We start from the raw sequence: 16,923 nt of genomic DNA on the forward strand, positions 1-16,923 counted from the left end.
CACAAGCAACTTTATTACAGCAAGGGTGGTACAACAAGGGGCAAGGCCAAACGCGTACTACACGACCGGGTACACAACTACAAAAGGAAAGGGGCACAGATCTTCTTCGGACCTCACGGCTTCATCCCTTGACGGTCGCTAGCACTTTAGGTAGGCTCATCGGCTTGAGTGGGTTCCTCCCTCGGAAGGGAACTCACGTCCTCCGGGGAAATGAGTGGTCCTGGCTCGCCGTCCTCTAGATCTCCATTTTCCCGGGGTTGTGTCGTGGCTTCTCTTGCGGCGGCGGCCGTAGACCTCCCAGGGTTCTCGGGTGGGGCTAGTGGGTTTCCATCGAGCGGTCCCCATCCTAAGACGGGCGTTCCGAGCAGAACATGGTCTTCCCCTATTGCCGGGACTGGGGTTCCACTACTAGTCCATTCTTGCATACGCCGGTCTCGGGCTTGCCTGAGGCTCTCCTGAGCAACTGCTTCACTGCTGACCGCTGCTGCGGCTCTTGCCTCGGCTTGGACTGCTCGGATCTGCTGCAATCTTAGCGCGAGCTCTGCTTGCTCGGCTCGATGGGTCTGTTCCCTCAGCAAGTTGGCTTGCTCGTCAAAGAGCTGATCCAAGGAGGCTAGGTAGGTAGCTACTTGGTACAGGAGGACTTCTTCATGGCGGCGCCGTTCCAGGCTTCTCATTCGAGCTTCCCAAACTGGTGTCCTGATGGCTGGTGGGAAGAACCTCATTGGTGTGGGGGTGAGGTGTCCTTCGAAAATCCGGCACAGATAACGAAGTGCTTTCCTGACGGCTAGGGGATAGGTGTCCTGGTGCCTAAACCTTGTAGCAGTCACTCGCCATGACAGGATGTCGGGGTAGCGGTCACTTCTGGCGACGACTAGGATCACCCTGCAGCGGAGACTGCCATGATGCTCGTACTCTCTGCTGTAGTACCTTGGGCGTTCCGTGACGCCAAGGCTCTCCAGGGCGTTGATCAAGAGGCTGGGGAAGCCAGGTGCAGCTTGGCAGTCGCCCTGGGTCCATCCTTCCTCAGCCATCTGAAAACAAAGATATGGTGAAAAACTTGCACAATTATTTGAGGTACACAAAGGGGTAGATGATTTTTATTTATGGCGTCATGGGGGTACAACTTCATGGGTACATGATTATTATTAGAGCAAAGGTTCTAGCTTGGAGACAACCCCTATCATGGAGTCTCTTCCTCGATCCTAAGAGGGCGTTTCTTCAGTGGGAGATACTGATCCATCATGTCATCCTCGGTCTGAGTTCCTTTATCCCAGTGGGTCTCTTCAGGTTCTTCTTCTTCAGTTTGAGTTCCAACATCCCAATGGGTTACCATGGGCTCTTCCTCTTCGGCCTGAATGCCTACATCCCATTGAGCCTCTTCGGGTTCTTCTCCTGCGTCTTCTTCTATCCATCCGCCTATTCCCCAGTGAGCCTCGTACCTCCGCATACGAGCTTGGAGAGCGGCTAGCGAGTCCTCGGCGCGTGTGGCTCTTGCCCGCTGTTCTTCCAGTTCTTCCTCTTTTTCATCCATTTGGACTTGGAGGGCGGCTAGGGAATACTCGGCATGGAAAGTCCTCGACCATTGTTCCTCCATCTCCTAGGTTGCTTTTTCTGCTCTGTGGACCTGCTGTTTCAGTTGTGCTGCTTGCTTGCGATAGAGCTCATCCAGGCCGGTGAGATAGATGGATAGGTGAGAGACCGTGTCTTCCAGGTCTTCTTCTTCTCTTCCAAGTCCTCTCATCCTGGCAATCCATGTGTGTCCTCTTCCTTCAGTCGGCGGGAAAAATCCCATAGGAGTACGCTGGAGGTGATGCCTGTAGATCACACGCAGACGCCGCAGGGCTTTGCGGGCGGCTTTCCGATAGGTGTCCGGGAAACGGAATCCAGTGGTGGAGATGAACCAGGGGTCCACATCAGGGTAGCGGGTGCTCCTTGCTATGAAGATCATCAGGTCACACCGAAGAGTGCCCTTGGAGTCGTACTCCCGGTAAAGAAACTCCGGCGGATCCACAACTCCAATGCGTTCCAGGCTGAGTATCAACAACTTAGGAAGGCCGGGCTCTGAGAAACAGATTCCGCCGATCCATCCATCGTCAGCCATCTGGAACAGGGCAAGGACCAAAGGTAAGTGTTTGTGTGAGGAAAGGATTAAGGATAGAAAAGTCCTAAGGTGAAAGGTCCTGAAAAAGGGTTTCGCTCCTAGGGTCACGTCCTACGGCCAACCTACGGCTCTGATACCACCTGAAGCGTCCCCTCATAAGAGAAGACTTAAATGTGATACAAAGCACCAGTCCCAGGAGGCTGATGCCACATTTATTACATCAGATGGTTCAAAACCGTACAAACCTTGGAGGGCACTCGATACAAATGATAATAATAATTAACCAGGCTACGACATAACACCAGACCGCGAACCACATAGGGTCTACTACGGGCTCAGAGTACTGCGACAGCGGAGGCATCTCAACAGGGCCGGTTCCACAGGCAAGGTTGGGTGTAGAACGATAACCCTACTCGGCGTCGTCTGGCACGAAGTCTGGGTCTTCTTCTGTAAAAAGTAAGAGTGGGGTGAGTACAAACGTACTCAGCAAGTCCAACCACACCCACGGAGGGGGTTATAACAGAATAATATGCATAGGTAAATCAAGGATAAGGTTACGGTTTAATTTGCGGAAAAACGACATTTTATGCAGGGGTTTATTTCACGGAAAACCTTTTAGAAATCAGTTTTTGCAGTAACACAGAATTCAGGTTTTAAAACTGCTACCGGACTCCCCGTCCGTCGTAGCACACGGCACAACTGCCGGACACAAATCCAAAACAACTCACACCAGCCCATCCCAAAGTAAACACTAGTGGTGAGACCACACCGTAACTCGCCCAATACCGTGGGCACGGCTATTCGAATAGATTCTTAACTCTGCAGAGGTGTGCAACTTTACCCACAAGTAGGATACCACAACTCGAACACCGTCGTGTCGGTGTAGATCCCAACATAGCCATTACCCACCTTAGCTAAACCTGACTAGCCATCACGGGATGCACCAAGGGGTCATCGACCGTTCACTTAGGTATAACCGGGCATAAGTCACTCTGGGCTTATCCCTTTTCCTTAGTCACCCGTTGCTCTCAGCTCTCCTGATGGCTATCAAATTAACTAGTGGGATTTATGCTAAGCCGTTGCCCATTCAACGGTCGAGTGGTTTGCACGATAGTGGAGTTAGGTGAGATGTAACACCAACTCGGTCCTTAGGGGTGACAAGATGGATATCTCCCTTCCTTGCTCTGCCACACCGGCACGAGCACACCAACGGCAAATCACACTGAAATGCCATCCATCCCGTCTAGTCTCATCTTTTAAAAATCCACTTTTATCCCTTCCCACACACACACGTTTTCTTTATAAATCAAATAGTATTATGAGTAAAGTCCTAAGCATTCTAATATCGATTAACGTCCAAACAAAATCAGACATTAATCTAGGTGGTCAAGGAATGGTCATCACAAATCAAGGGGTGGCTATCCAACCGTGTTTTCATGCAAGTAAAACATATGCAATTTATAAAACAGGCCATTGGGTTGTGTTTATAAAAACTAGGACAGAAACATGCATCAAAGGATGGGATTGAACTTGCCGTCTTCGTAGCCTTCGGGGAGGTCCTGTCCTTCGGGCTCGGGGTCGCGGAACGGGTCCTCGTTCACCTGCTCACAGCACTGCTCGTCAACGGGCTCTCCTTCGCTCACTCCGTGGTCTACAGCGCACACAAACAAGCACACAATCAAAACAAAGATTTGTCGTCGAGCTCGAAACGGGAACACATGGAATATAGAGCATAGAGTATTATTTTTGGATGGTTTCTGAATGGTATGGCCAAAACTGAGTTAGGAGAGGTGGGGTAAAATTTTAGGTTAAGCCGGGGTCGTTAGGCACATAAAATGATAGGTCAGGGGAGCGTTTAGGCCCTAAACAGGGGTCTAGGGATCTAGTTGTAATTAAGATTAAGTAGGCAGGGGCTCTGTTTATAATTTAGAAATTATTTGGGTCATTCTAAAAGAGTCAGGGTTTATCTGTAATTAAATTTATATGGAAGGGGGCTTATTTTGAAATTAGGTAAAAAGGCAGGGTTTACTTTGCAAATTGGTTAAAGGGGGGGGACTCTTAACCAAATAAGAGGGAAAGGAGGGGGCTTGGGGCAATTTTGCCCCTTCTTCCTCCTCCCCCCGACGCAGAACAGGGGAGGGGTAGGGGCGCGCCGGCGGCGGCCGATTCGGCCGCCCTGGGCCTTGACGGCGGCCCGGGGCAGAGGGGATAGGAGGTGGGGGCCCGGCGGGGTTGATTCCCGGCCTCACCTTGTGCCGGGGCGGCGCTCAGAGGCGGGGCGACGCGGGCCGGCGGCGGCGGCGCTACTGAAGCGGGGCGGCGGCGCTAGCGCTGGGGAGGGGAGGCGGTGGCGGCCAGGGAGGTTTGAGTGCGAGGGTGCGGCGCCGGTGGGGAGGCTTTTATAGCCGTGGAGAGGCGGTGGCGGCTTGGCGGGATGCGGCGGAGGCCGGCGGCCGAAATAATGGCGGTGGGGGCCGGCGTCAACGGCGGTCGGGGCTCGGCGAGGCGACGTGACGCCTCAGGCAGGCGGCGACCGCTGCAGGCGTCACTGTGCCGATGTCGCCGCCGCCTGTACGGCGTCAACGGTGGTCGTGGCGGTGTGCGCGCGCACGGGATAGGGGCGGCCGGGAAACGTGCGGCGTGCGGCGCGTGCGGCCGAGTGACGGGGCGCCGCAGCGTGCGTGCGCGGCCAATGGCCCCGGCGTGGCGCAGCCCAACGCGGCGAGCGCGTGCGGGTGGTTGCACGGCTCGGGGTGGCTTGGCACGGCGCGTCGGTCGGCCAGGGAGGGTGCGGGGTGAGCGGGAGGCGGAGTCACGGCGCGGGAAGAGCAGGCCGGGAGCGGGGAGCGGCCCAGGGAGGGAGCAGGGGCGAGGGGGGTGGTGGCGCGGCCGAGCCGTGCGGAGCAGGGGAAGGGGGCCGGGCCGGTGCTCTGCCGCGTTCGGGAAGGAGGGAGGAGAAGGGAGGAAGGAGAGGGGAGAAGAAAAGAAAGAAAAGGAGGAAAAGAAAAGAAAAGAGAAAGAAATTGGGAAAAAGAAAAAAAAGAAAAAGAAAAAGGAGGGGAAAGAGAAGGGAAAAAGAGAGGGGGAGAGAGGTCCGCGCCGGGATCACGGCGCTGATCGCGGAGCCGGTCGGCCACGCTTGGCGTCCGGGCGCGCGAGAGCGCGACGCGCAGGTCGAGGGGAAATAGGGTGCTGGATACGGGTGTCGGGTCTTTGGGGAATCGGGAGTCCCGGCGGAACAGGGAGGATTCCGGAAAACTGGGGTTAGGGTTTCAAGGAGGGATCTCGAGCTCAACGACGAAACAAAATTTTATCGCACGATTTATTTTAGGTAATTTTCGGGATGTTACAGAGAACAAGCACCTCGGAGATGGGCACTTGATAGTTCATGACGTGCTCCAGGCGGAGGCGCGGCGCCGCTTCGTGGAGATAGGCGGTGCGGCCAACCGTGTTCATCTACGAGGCAGCCGTCGTCGTTCTCGACGCCAGCGAGCGGCAGCGCGTGCTGGTCGATCTGCTCGCCTGGATGGCGTTCCAAGGTTGAAGCACCATACCGTGGACTGAGAGGACCTGGCGGCGCGGCAATACAGAACAAGCGCCGCCGAGAACGCCATGGCGTGCTTCGAGGCTGGCGGTGGGTGGGCTGTGTGCGGCGAGCCGGCGGCCGGTTCGTGATTTTCCGCGAGGACGGCTTTGACGAGCGAGGGAGGTGGGAAGGGCCCCCGTTTCGCGATTACCGTCTTAAATCTCAACCGCTCAAGACCCATCGGACGTCGCAGATACACCCGGGGTGGACGGTATTTCATTTACCGTCCACCCCTGAGGCCTGATCCCCGTCCAGGAGCTCTGGCTCTCACCTCCATGGCGACCTCACCGGGCTCGCCGTTGGCAACCACGCCTTCTTGGCCTCCGCCGCCTAGCTTCTACACGCACGCGCTCTCGGATGCGTGTTCGCTCGCCTCCGCTGCGCCCCTTCTCGCCAGTCCGGCATAGTGGCGTGCGACGCCTTCAGCGGGGGCGTCCCGCCGCCATGGCCGGAGGCTCTGGCGCCCCAAGCCTTGCTAGCTCGTTTGCCTGCCATCACGCGCGGGCGCGCCGCACTTCCAGTTCTCCCCCTTTTTTGAGGCCCTGGTTTAATTGGTGCCCCGATTCGAGGTCCGTGTGGGCTGTTGGGATTAATCTCACAGGTTGTGGGGGAGAGTTGAACTAACATAAAAGTGGATCTCTCATCTCTTGAGCTAGTTTTTTGGGTGTAGCAGGATTTTCTTCGGGTGTGTGCCCGGTTAGATCAACTCTCCTGGTTTTGGACCGACAATTGGTATTAGAGTTGGGTCCGCAATCTCCTGTGTCCGTGCACACTTGGGTGGTGTAAGCCCGAAGCCCAGTGAACCATGGGTGTGAGGCCCGTATGTGCTCGTTTGTCGAGCCGGTCAGTGGTGGACCGCGGGTGTGAGACCCATATGTGCTCGTGTGTGGAGCCGGTCACTCGTGTGTTGAAACAACATAAAAGTGGGAGAGTCTCTCAGGACTTCCTTCGGGTGTGCGCCCGGCGGTTGGGCCAACTCTCTTGATTTTAATGGGTTGCCTGTGCAGTGGCTCTTACGCTTGCTGAAGATTGAGGGATTTGTTGCAAGCTGAAAGTGGCTTCAGGGTAGTTAAATGTTAGCAGTAATTTCAGAGAGATTCCCAGGTGCTCTTACTCTTATGTGATGACTCTTCAGGATATCCAAGAGAGAACAAAATGTTTTGATTGTGCACAGTTTGTTTGTTCACCATTCACCAAGGAAGAGACTAGAGACTGAAACAGGGAAGTCCATATGTTAGCAAATGTAGCTTGTGCTCCCCGCTCCCTCTTGTATTTTTTTTTGAAACAAACACTGCTATGAGTGATAAATAAAAGCTCTTCCTTCATCAAAAAAAAACATCTTGGATTCAGATTATAATTGTCAAATACTGCACAATATTTGAGAACATAATGTATTCTAATACCTGTTTTTATTCAGACGTATTCTAATACATATAGTTGCACTCAATAAGGCATGCAAGAAATCTGCTAAGAAATAAATTATTTACACATACAAACATTGCATAACCTAACCATCTAGCGTCCCTCTAACACTGTCAGGTCCATATTATTCATAGAGCTAGTAGTGTTTTCTCCTGTTTCCTGGGCTTCAGAATACCTCTGCGAGAAGTAAACAGGCTGTTTTGGGACCGAAAGTGCTATAGCTTCATTCTCTAGCATGAACACCACCGACGACATGAGCGGCCTACTATTTGGATTGTCTTGCACACACAAGAGTCCTATGTGGATGCACCTCAAAGCTTCATTTGGTGAACAACTCCCAAGAAGGGATGAGTCCACCAGACTCATGGCCTTTCCTTCTTTCCACAAACTCCAAGCCTGCACCCGTTGAATCAATTTCATAGAATATAAGTAGTAAAACTTGTTGCATTGTGAAATTTTCAAGGATGCTACCATACTTACATAAGCTAATAGATTTGGGAAGTCCGTAATGTGAGTTAAACTAATCTTCAAACCACTTATAATCTCCAAAAGTATGACACCAAAGCTGTAGGTATCAGACTTGACAGAAAAGGCGCCATCCATTGCATACTCAGGAGACATGTAACCACTGTTTAAAAAATGTTAGTACTAAGTGATATAAAAAAATGAATTATGTGCAGGAAAATAAAGAATCAATTTTAACACTGAGGTGTGGACTACTCACTATGTCCCAACAACTCGATTAGTGTTTGCTTCATGCTGGTTTCCTCCAAAGATTCTTGCCATACCGAAATCTGATATCTTAGGGCTCATATCTGCATCCAACAGTATGTTGCTTGGCTTGAGATCTCTGTGAATTATCGTCAATCTTGAATCCTGGTGGAGGTAAAGGAGTCCCCTTGATATTCCTTTGATTATCTTGAACCTTGTTGTCCAATCAAGCACTTTTTTACTTGCAGAATCTGCAATGGTCTTATAAGTCTAAGCACTGAAATTGCAGTAGTAACTCTGGCTACTCTCCATTTTTTAAATTAAAGGAGAGAGAGACTGAAACATACCAAAAATGAAGGAATCCAAGCTTTTGTTTGGTAAATATTCGTAAATCAGCAGTTTCTCATCTCCATGAATACAGCAACCAAGAAGTCTGACGAGGTTTCTATGCTGCAACTTAGCGATCAGAACAACTTCGTTTGTGAATTCCTCTACGCCTTGTCCAGAACTCTGACAAAGCCTTTTTATTGCAACTTCTTTGCTCTCGTCCAGCATGCCCTGCATGGTTAAATCATTCGTAAACTGAAAAGGCAGTGCCATAGATTTCACACCAGTATTATGTGAAGATTTTTTTTTTTTGCTACCTTATAAACCTTCCCAAAGCCACCTTGTCCAAGCATATTGGCTTCAGAAAAATTATTTGTTGCGGTAACAATATCCCCAAAGCTTACAAATGGAAGCTCTAGGTTTTCATCACCTAGAATCTCTTTCTTCTGAGCATTGTTGTTTCGACGTTGGCCTAACAGAAACATCATTCAGTATCGTCTGTTAGTATTGTTGTTTCTGATCATTCTGAATAGTGAAGTAGCTTTACCTCTAAGTCTGCATATCCAAACAAGGTACAGGCATGCTGCCGTAAGTGCAAGCACAGACGCCAGAATGGGAAGCACGATTCTTGCAACATCCATCCTCTTCTCTTTAGCTGCAGAAATGTAGCGTTAAGATGATTAAAGACCAATTCCTTCAGAATTCAATCTTTAATACGTAGTTCGTAAATTTGCTTACCAAATTCAGATTTTGCCAACCTCACGTATAGATCCTGCCCCTTGTCTACGTACCGGACGTCAACGAGGTAATTCATCCACATGACGCAGCCACTGCCAGCGCCTCCTCCCCGGATGTCGGCGGCAGCGTAGGCCACGCACGAGCAGTTGGCGAAGCACCTAGCTCTGCACTGATCCAGCGTCGCGCTCCTGTCCACCGTCGTGTTGTCCGTGTCCGGCAGCTTCACTCCCCGCACCACCATGAACCCGTCCGTCGTCGTCCCGTTGCCGCACTCGAGCGGCACGTTCCTCCGGCACCCGCCTCCGGACTCCCTCATGGACCACTGCGAAGGGTTCACGGGGCCGAACCCCGCGATGCAGCTGCAGAACAGCGTGGACGCCGTGTTCACGTTGCACAGGCCGAAGGCGCCGCACATGGCGTAGTCGTCGCAGACGTCCCTCGGCGCCTGCGCGAAGATGTTCCACACGCGGCTGGCCGGGTCCCATGCCAGCCGCTGCAGCACGCCGACCTCGCTCAGCACGAGCCGGGAGAAGGGCGCGCCGGCCGTGGCGTTGAAGATGTAGGCGACCTCGTCGGCGCGGACGACCACCTCGTTGGAGAAGAGCTCCGAGTAGGACGCCATCTCCGGGACGCCGCTGAACCACAGGCCGTTCCAGGGCCCCGTCCGGTACTTCTTGACGCCGCCCTGCCACGACACGCAGTCCGGGAGGCCCCTGGTGTCCAACGCCCGGCGGCAGTCGCCCGGCGCCGGGTCGTTCGGCGCGCGCCACGACGTGAGCGACCACTCGGCGCCTGTCTGCGGGTCCATGCCGAGCCTCATGCCGGCGAGCAAGGTGTTGGACGGGTGATCGAACGACTGCCACAGCACGTCGCCGCCGCCGCTCTGCTCGCGCACGACCAGGTTGCCGGTGTCGAGCAGCTGCGCCACGGCAGGAGCGGATCGCGTTGTATTCGAAGACCACGTGGTCTGGCCAGAGCCTCCGTCGAGAAGGCGAAGGATCCCCATGGCGGCGATCTCCAGTACGCCGGAGGTGGTGTTGCTGAGCGGGGTGTCACGGTTGGCCACCCAGCAGACAGCGTCCGGGGACGCGGTGAACCAGATGCCGAGGTATCTCTTGGCTGGCACGCCGGTCGGGGAGAAGAAGCCCAGCGTGAAGGAGCCGGCGGCCGAGACCAGCGTCTCGCCGTCGGTGATGTTGCCGCCGGTGTTGAGCGTGTCAGATGCGACGGCAGCGGCCGAGGCTCTGAGAAAAATCAAGAGCACGGGGAAAATCATGGCAAGATGCTGGTTGGGAAATCTGTTGATTGTTGGTGCCTCCATAACAGATGATGCCAGTTGCCAGATGCTCGCCCTTGCATAAGAAGGCTCCCGGTCTCACTCTCACTCTCACTGGACAGTGCTACTTTCCATTGGTTGTGCTTGTGCAAGAGAAAATGGCATCCTGAATTCCTGATCGCCCACACGCGGTGACCATCTGCGAGTAAGTTATAAGATGGGCAAAGAAGCTAGGCTGCTCATGGGCGATACGTGACTGCCAACTGCTATGTCAAGTGAGGTCACATCCATTAGCCCTTTCTTGCTTTGTCAAGCATAGGGCATCCACAAGCCACAGCCAAGTAAGATGCAGAGTTCAACAGCAACTAGCGCCCTTCCCCCAGGGAAATGAAAACCAGATCTTCACTGCCCGTGTCCAGCGGTCCAGCCAATCGTGACAGAGGGTAGTGTGTTGTTTCAAATCAAGACCATTAGTCTGAACTCTGAACTTACTATGCTGACTTTGTCTAGCTCTTGGAGACATCTATCTATTCCTGTCGTCGCAGTCTCATCATTACTCTACAAAAACAGCGTGAACCAGAAAGCACTTGCATTAAAAATTACTTGACCTCGCCGAGCTGATCGTCACTTCATCAGTACCCTTGCTCCAACGTTTCGTCGAAAATTTGAGTGATTCACAAGTAAGCGGCGGTTCGAAAATGACGCGTGCGCCGTCGACCAGGAAGCCATGAGGAGCCGGTGCATGGGAGAATAAGAGCTCCTAGCAAAAAGAGAACTCCACTTGGAGACACTTGCATGGATCACGGCAACACGGCGGGGAGCAGCGGGCATTGACCCAAGGTGAGTGATGACGACGGCCACGAACTCTCTTTCAGTTGGCAAGAGTTGGGCCGATTCTATCTCAAAACTCAAAAGGGCGCTACAGCCCGTGAAGACTGAAATAGAACTATAGGATGGGCCGTGCCAAGCCTATGTACTAGTAGGCCCATTCTAGCCGAGTGGACTCTCCTCTATACTCTGTATATTGGGCCCGAATTTTCTGGGCCTATTTTTTAACGGTCTAGAAATTGGCGCGCTCTCGTCTGTAAGAAATGGCCACAGCCTACACTGCACTTCTTCTTTTTTTTTTGTAAGGAGTGCTGCATCTAGGTGTACTGTTGTTCTATCATCATCTATGTAATAGCAAGTCATCAATTAAGTCACATATTTACCGCTACAAAAAAATTGACCATTGTGCCATAATATTCGAGAAAACTAAACTGCTACACCTAAACAAAGGAACGTGACATAGTCTGCCGCTTGGAACGTGACAAAATCACTTATATATATGCCAGTTTACGGTAACATAGGTTCACTACCTGTTTCTAAAAAAGTCACATTTTCTGTCAAATTTTAAATTGAAAACCGGTTTGTAATAAAATTAGTTTATTGACATACCGCCAACACCAATGATAAGGTTAGTTCACTCTCTGTCTCTCTGTTCTTGATAAAAACTAGTAGTGAACCAACAAGACAACAACCTCAGTAGCCGAGATTTGACTTTCTAATCCTTCAAAATAGCATGAGCAACCGCTATCCATCGAGATTTGACTTCCCATCCTTTGCAAGCTCAAGATATTTCTGCTACGGTTTCCTGCGTGACATCCAAGGACATTTAACATTTCCTGTGTTTAGCTAGGCAAAATATTATTTGGACTGACTGCTTCAAAAAAAAAAGGACTGAAACTGAACCTAGCCATTGACTTCGGCCTCATGAATCATGATACTCTGTCTAGGACAGTTTCATGATCAATGAGAATACTTTGCAATTAGTTACCACCTGTTGTGACAAGCAAGTCAAGAGCTCTATCGCTGCCTTTGTTGCCTTTATCTCTGAAATTGGCATCCCCTAAAAATTAACAAATTCCATATTTGCTGAGCAAAGTTACATCTCTTGCATAAAAAAAGGGTACATCTTTAACCAAATTTCCTTGAATTATTACACCGTAGATATTTCGAGCAAGATGAACATGAACTAGTATTGGTCATATAACGAAGCTTCATGCAATCCACTAAACAGGAGGAAGCATCGACATTATCTATCTTCTTAAGCTGCCCCAACAAACTGAGAATCTAATCCAATAAAGTCGACTAAAGTCAAAGTCAACCAAACAAACCGACCTCATATATATGTCATGAAACGTCAATCGCTGTTCGGTTCTTGTTAGAATGTCATCTGACCAGGCCCAAAGAATAGAATATGGAATGTAGAACAAACAGGATTGCGCTCAAAGAACTGTAGGTAGCCAATTGCCTTGCAATTCCCGTTGGAATTTTAATGTCTTAAATCTTTTCCCTTATGCAAGACGCTACAAACCAAGAAAAACACAGAAAAGATCGTGTGCTTGACCTGGCTTCGGCACTTACCCTTCACCCAAAATTTGAAGTACTTTGTTTTTTTAAGAAAAAAGATTGTGTAAGATAGGCACCATATTTGAGTTAAATACAATAGTGTGTTCATACAAACTTTCAGCTACGACCAAGCATTATGCCTGCGGCTCTAAGCTTTCTTCCTCATCCACGTCTAGCTCGGCGCTTAGCAAGAGCCATCCTAAGCCATGGAGACAACAACCTGCAGCCACCTTCTCGGCCTCGTCGTCATCTCGTTCATCCTAGTTCCTCCCAAGGCCTTCGCCGCCGACGGCGTTACCGACACGTTCAGCAAGGGCCGCAACATCACTGACAACGAGACGCTCGTCTCGGCCAACGGCGCATTCACCATGGGTTTCTTCTCCCCCGGGGTGTCAACCAAGAGGTACCTCGGCATCTGGTTCACCGTGTCCAGAGACGCCGTCTGCTGGGTGGCCAACCGCGAGAGCCCCATCCACGACAACTCCGGCGTGCTCATGGTCAGCGACACCGGGAGCCTTCTCCTGCTGGACGGGTCCGGCCGGATCGCGTGGTCGTCAAACTCCAGCAGCACATCTCCCGTGGAGGCGCAGTTGCTCGACAACGGCAACCTAGTTGTGCGCAACCCCGGCAGCACCACCGTCCTGTGGCATTCTTTCGCCCATCCGTCCAACGTGATGCTGTCCGGCATGAAGGTTGGCAAGGATTTCTCTAGCGGGGACGAGTGGTACCTCACGTCGTGGCGCTCCGCCGACGACCCGTCGCCGGGGGCCTTCCGCCGCGTGCTCGACACCAGCGGGCGGCCCGACAACATCGTGTGGCAAGGCAGCGTCAAGACGTTCCGCTCGGGCCCCTGGAACGGCGTGCGCTTCGGCGGCATCCCGGAGGTGCTGACCTACCAGCAGGACCTGTTCGAGTACCAGATGGTGATCAGCCCGCGGGAGGTGACCTACGGGTACAACGTCAAGCCCGGCGCCGCCTTCACCTACGTCGTGCTGACGGAAGACGGCGAGGTGAAGCGCCTGGTGTGGGACGCGAGCATCCGGGCATGGCAGACCACCTACCAGGGGCCCAGGGACGTCTGCGACGCCTACGGCAAGTGCGGGGCGTTCAACCTGTGCAACGTCAGCGCGGCGTCGGCGGCGTTCTGCGGCTGCATAAGGGGGTTCGGCCTGGCGTCTCCGTCGAGGATCGCCGGCAGATGCCAGCGGAACGTGGCGCTGAACTGTGCGGCCGGTGGGGCCACGACGGACGGGTTCGTGCCGGTGTCTGGAGTGAAGCTTCCGGACACGCACAACGCGTCGGTGGACACGGGCATCACGGTGGAGGAGTGCAGGGCGAGGTGCCTCGCCAACTGCTCGTGCCTGGCCTACGCCGCCGCGGACATCAGCGCCGGCGGTGATGGCAGGGGCTGCATCATGTGGGCTGATGATCTGCTCGACATGCGGTACGTCGACAAAGGGCAGGATCTCTACCTGAGGCTGGCGGAGTCTGAGCTCCCCCCGCCGGCGGCGGCCCTGCCCCCGCCGTCGCTGCCGTCACGGTCTCGGGCGTTTCCTACTGGCCCCGTCATTGGTGCCGTAGGTTCCCTCGTCGGGATTCTTCTTGTTGCTTTCTTGGTCCTGGTTGTGATTAGGAGGCGCCGGCGCCGGAGACCTTCAAACATAGGTAAATTATTGCTCTCCCTGTTGATTCAGAATCTAAGATTAGAAAAGGAGGGCAAGTTCCAATGTTAATCTCTAGTAAGATTTTGCCAACTGCCTTTATTTAACTTATTTAATACCCCTAATTAGTGGTCAAAATTGTAAACATGATCCTTTCTAGAGTTTCTAGAGTAAAACCAAACAAGGCTATTATTCTGCCTGCAGGTCCAACTACCCCTGATGGTTTTATTCAGCGTACTACCCCTGCCCCGACCGTGCCTTCTTCTGAACTGTCTAGTTTGAAGAAGGCTACTGGAGATTTCTCTGAAAGCAACATCATTGGTCGTGGTGGATTTGGAATCGTATACGAGGTTCGTACTAGTAATTATGGTTTTCAGTGCTTGATCAATCGTATTCTGTCGCAACATTTATTTTGGACCGAAATATTGTACTTTATATTGTTCAAAAAATCGGCAACATGACATCAGGTTGCACAATCAATAGGGGCATTTACCTGATGGTAGAAAAGTTGCTGTGAAGAGACTCATACAGTCTTCTCTTACTGATGAAGGCGGTAATGCTTTCATGAGAGAAGTGGGAGTGATGTCAAAGCTCAGGCATGGCAACCTTCTTCAGCTCCTTTCTTACTGCCAGGATGGGAACGAGCGAATCCTAGTCTATGAGTACATGAAGAACAAGAGCTTGAACCTCTACATATTCGGTACTTAATTAATGTTATTTTCTGCACTCAGTACCTGTGTGTGTGTGTGTGTGTGTGTGTGTGTGTGTGTGTGTGTGGATATGAATATATGATAACAATCTTTATGTGAAATTGAAGATCTCATATGGTTTCTATGGAACTGACAGGAGGGAATCCTAGACTGAGGGCTTTGCTAAATTGGGATCGAAGGCTGGAAATAGTTCGCGGGGTTGCCAGAGGCGTTGCTTATCTTCATGGATTAAGCGAGGAAGTCATCCACAGGGACCTAAAATCATCCAATATACTTCTGGATGACAATTGGAGGCCTAAGATCGCAGACTTTGGAACCGCAAAACTTTTCGTTGTTGATGAGACTGATCCAACCCTAATAAAATCAGCGTATGCTTCTAACCCCAACCACACAGCTAGTGTTTCAAATCAAGTGTGTTTAGAGTTAGACTTCTACTTATTTGATCACATCCATTGCCTCATTTTATCATTACCTTCCGGAGGAGCATAGTAAAATGCACCTAAGGTAAAATATTTACTAATCATGCATCTAGAACATACTATAGAACCATACATAATGATGAATATTAAAACAAATGAACCCTATTGTAGGTTCAATGAGACTAACAGCAACTATAGCTGTAAAACAAAGCATGCAAATGACCTTTGTTAACTAGGATAAAAAAATATTGCATAAGCATTTCATTCTAAACTGCAAGCAAGACAAAAATTTCCACAACAGTGTGTGAGGGGCCTCAATTGAATGATTGACATGTTTTCTGTTAACTGAAGGGGGTACACGGCTCCAGAGTATTTATCTAGTCAACGGCACCTGACACTAAAGTGTGATGTGTATAGCTTTGGAATCATCTTGATGGAGATAATTAGTGGGAAAAGGAACACAGACACTCCAGCGCTCCTTTCTGATGTGAGTATGGCATTTATTTCTGACAAAAAAAACTCTGCAATACCATCCACATCCCATATGTTCATGAAATGGGCATAATATGTTTTTACCACTTTTTAGGCTTGGGAATCTTGGAATCAAGGAATGATCAGAGACCTTCTAGATCCAGCTGTGGCCCAACCGGAGCCTGAGCTCCTGTTTGAGTTGGAGAGATGTGTACAGATTGGCCTTCTCTGTGTGCAACAATCACCTGATGACAGGTCTGCCATGTCTGCAGTAGTTGCGATGCTAAACAGTAACAGTTTGCAGATTCGTGCACCTAAGAGGCCAGTGTTGGACAGCAAAACCGAGCCTCCTCTCCATGAAGCCGCGGATCGCTCAACGCAGGAAGCATCTGGCACGTCACACAGCAGCCATTATTCGGTATATCTCACATAGTAGGTGGTAACTTTCTAGCACGTGTGAAGTTGCATTGGGGTGTTGTGTGATTTGTGAGATAGATTGATCTTTTTAGCTTTGGTATTCTAGCAAAATCCTTTCAGTTTGAATAACGTCACTTAGTTCCTCAATGGTGTGTGATTTTGCTCCGATACACAAGGATGTATCTTGTTTTTTCCCAGACTAAAGAGAAAGCTTTATACTGATTAAGGAATAATGTCACTATGATCACGTAACTTCTTGATGATGTAATATACAGGTCAGAATATGTAATTAATGCATGCATGGTAGCATCCTCACTGTAATGACGCTGAAATTAAAGTGTCACTAATCGCGCATACTTCATGAAATATTTGGATTGATCTTATGGCTATTGGTTGTCGATGAACTAGATTGAACTTTTGAGTAAAATATGTTTTTTTGTGTTAGAAAGTGTAAAAGGTGTATATGTTGACCGAGTGTTTTAAGATGGGGTAAAAGTTGACTTTTCGATCCGTAGTTCACACAGAAAATCGGTGACCATGGATGCGTAGATCTTATCCAAAGCATTCTATTTGACTATTCATATGTAGTATTAGAATTTATGATCCTGAAGTTTTGTGCAACCGAAGAATGAATGGATGAGATGAATCAGAAAAAAAACAAGGGTATCTTAACCCCTCCCCACCCTTCGA

General features: G+C 50.7%; 2 protein-coding genes across 3 annotated transcripts; one reads left to right on the forward strand and one right to left on the reverse strand.

Annotated features, from left to right (window-relative positions):
* Window positions 1-7,018: 7,018 nt before the first annotated feature.
* On the reverse strand, window positions 7,019-10,488 carry LOC120641895 (receptor-like serine/threonine-protein kinase SD1-8). Its single transcript, XM_039918204.1, has 7 exons — window positions 8,889-10,488; window positions 8,698-8,805; window positions 8,468-8,622; window positions 8,171-8,381; window positions 7,837-8,074; window positions 7,593-7,740; window positions 7,019-7,508 (listed from the first exon to the last, which is right to left on the reverse strand). Exons 1-7 carry the CDS (start codon window positions 10,207-10,209, stop codon window positions 7,206-7,208), a joined length of 2,484 nt encoding a protein of 827 aa, XP_039774138.1. The 5' UTR covers window positions 10,210-10,488; the 3' UTR covers window positions 7,019-7,205.
* Window positions 10,489-12,665: 2,177 nt separating this feature from the next.
* Window positions 12,666-16,534, forward strand: LOC120641896 (receptor-like serine/threonine-protein kinase SD1-8). 2 transcript variants are annotated; one of them, XM_039918205.1, is made up of 6 exons: window positions 12,666-14,220; window positions 14,421-14,566; window positions 14,700-14,916; window positions 15,063-15,294; window positions 15,697-15,832; window positions 15,932-16,534. In XM_039918205.1, exons 1-6 carry the CDS (start codon window positions 12,762-12,764, stop codon window positions 16,247-16,249), a joined length of 2,508 nt encoding a protein of 835 aa, XP_039774139.1. In that variant the 5' UTR covers window positions 12,666-12,761; the 3' UTR covers window positions 16,250-16,534. The 2 variants fall into 2 exon arrangements, with proteins under 2 accessions (XP_039774139.1, XP_039774140.1); XM_039918206.1 differs by having other exon boundaries at window positions 15,763-15,832.
* Window positions 16,535-16,923: the final 389 nt, after the last annotated feature.

Source organism: Panicum virgatum, chromosome 7K (genome assembly GCF_016808335.1).
Source record: "Panicum virgatum strain AP13 chromosome 7K, P.virgatum_v5, whole genome shotgun sequence".
NCBI classification, from domain to species: domain Eukaryota; kingdom Viridiplantae; phylum Streptophyta; class Magnoliopsida; order Poales; family Poaceae; genus Panicum; species Panicum virgatum.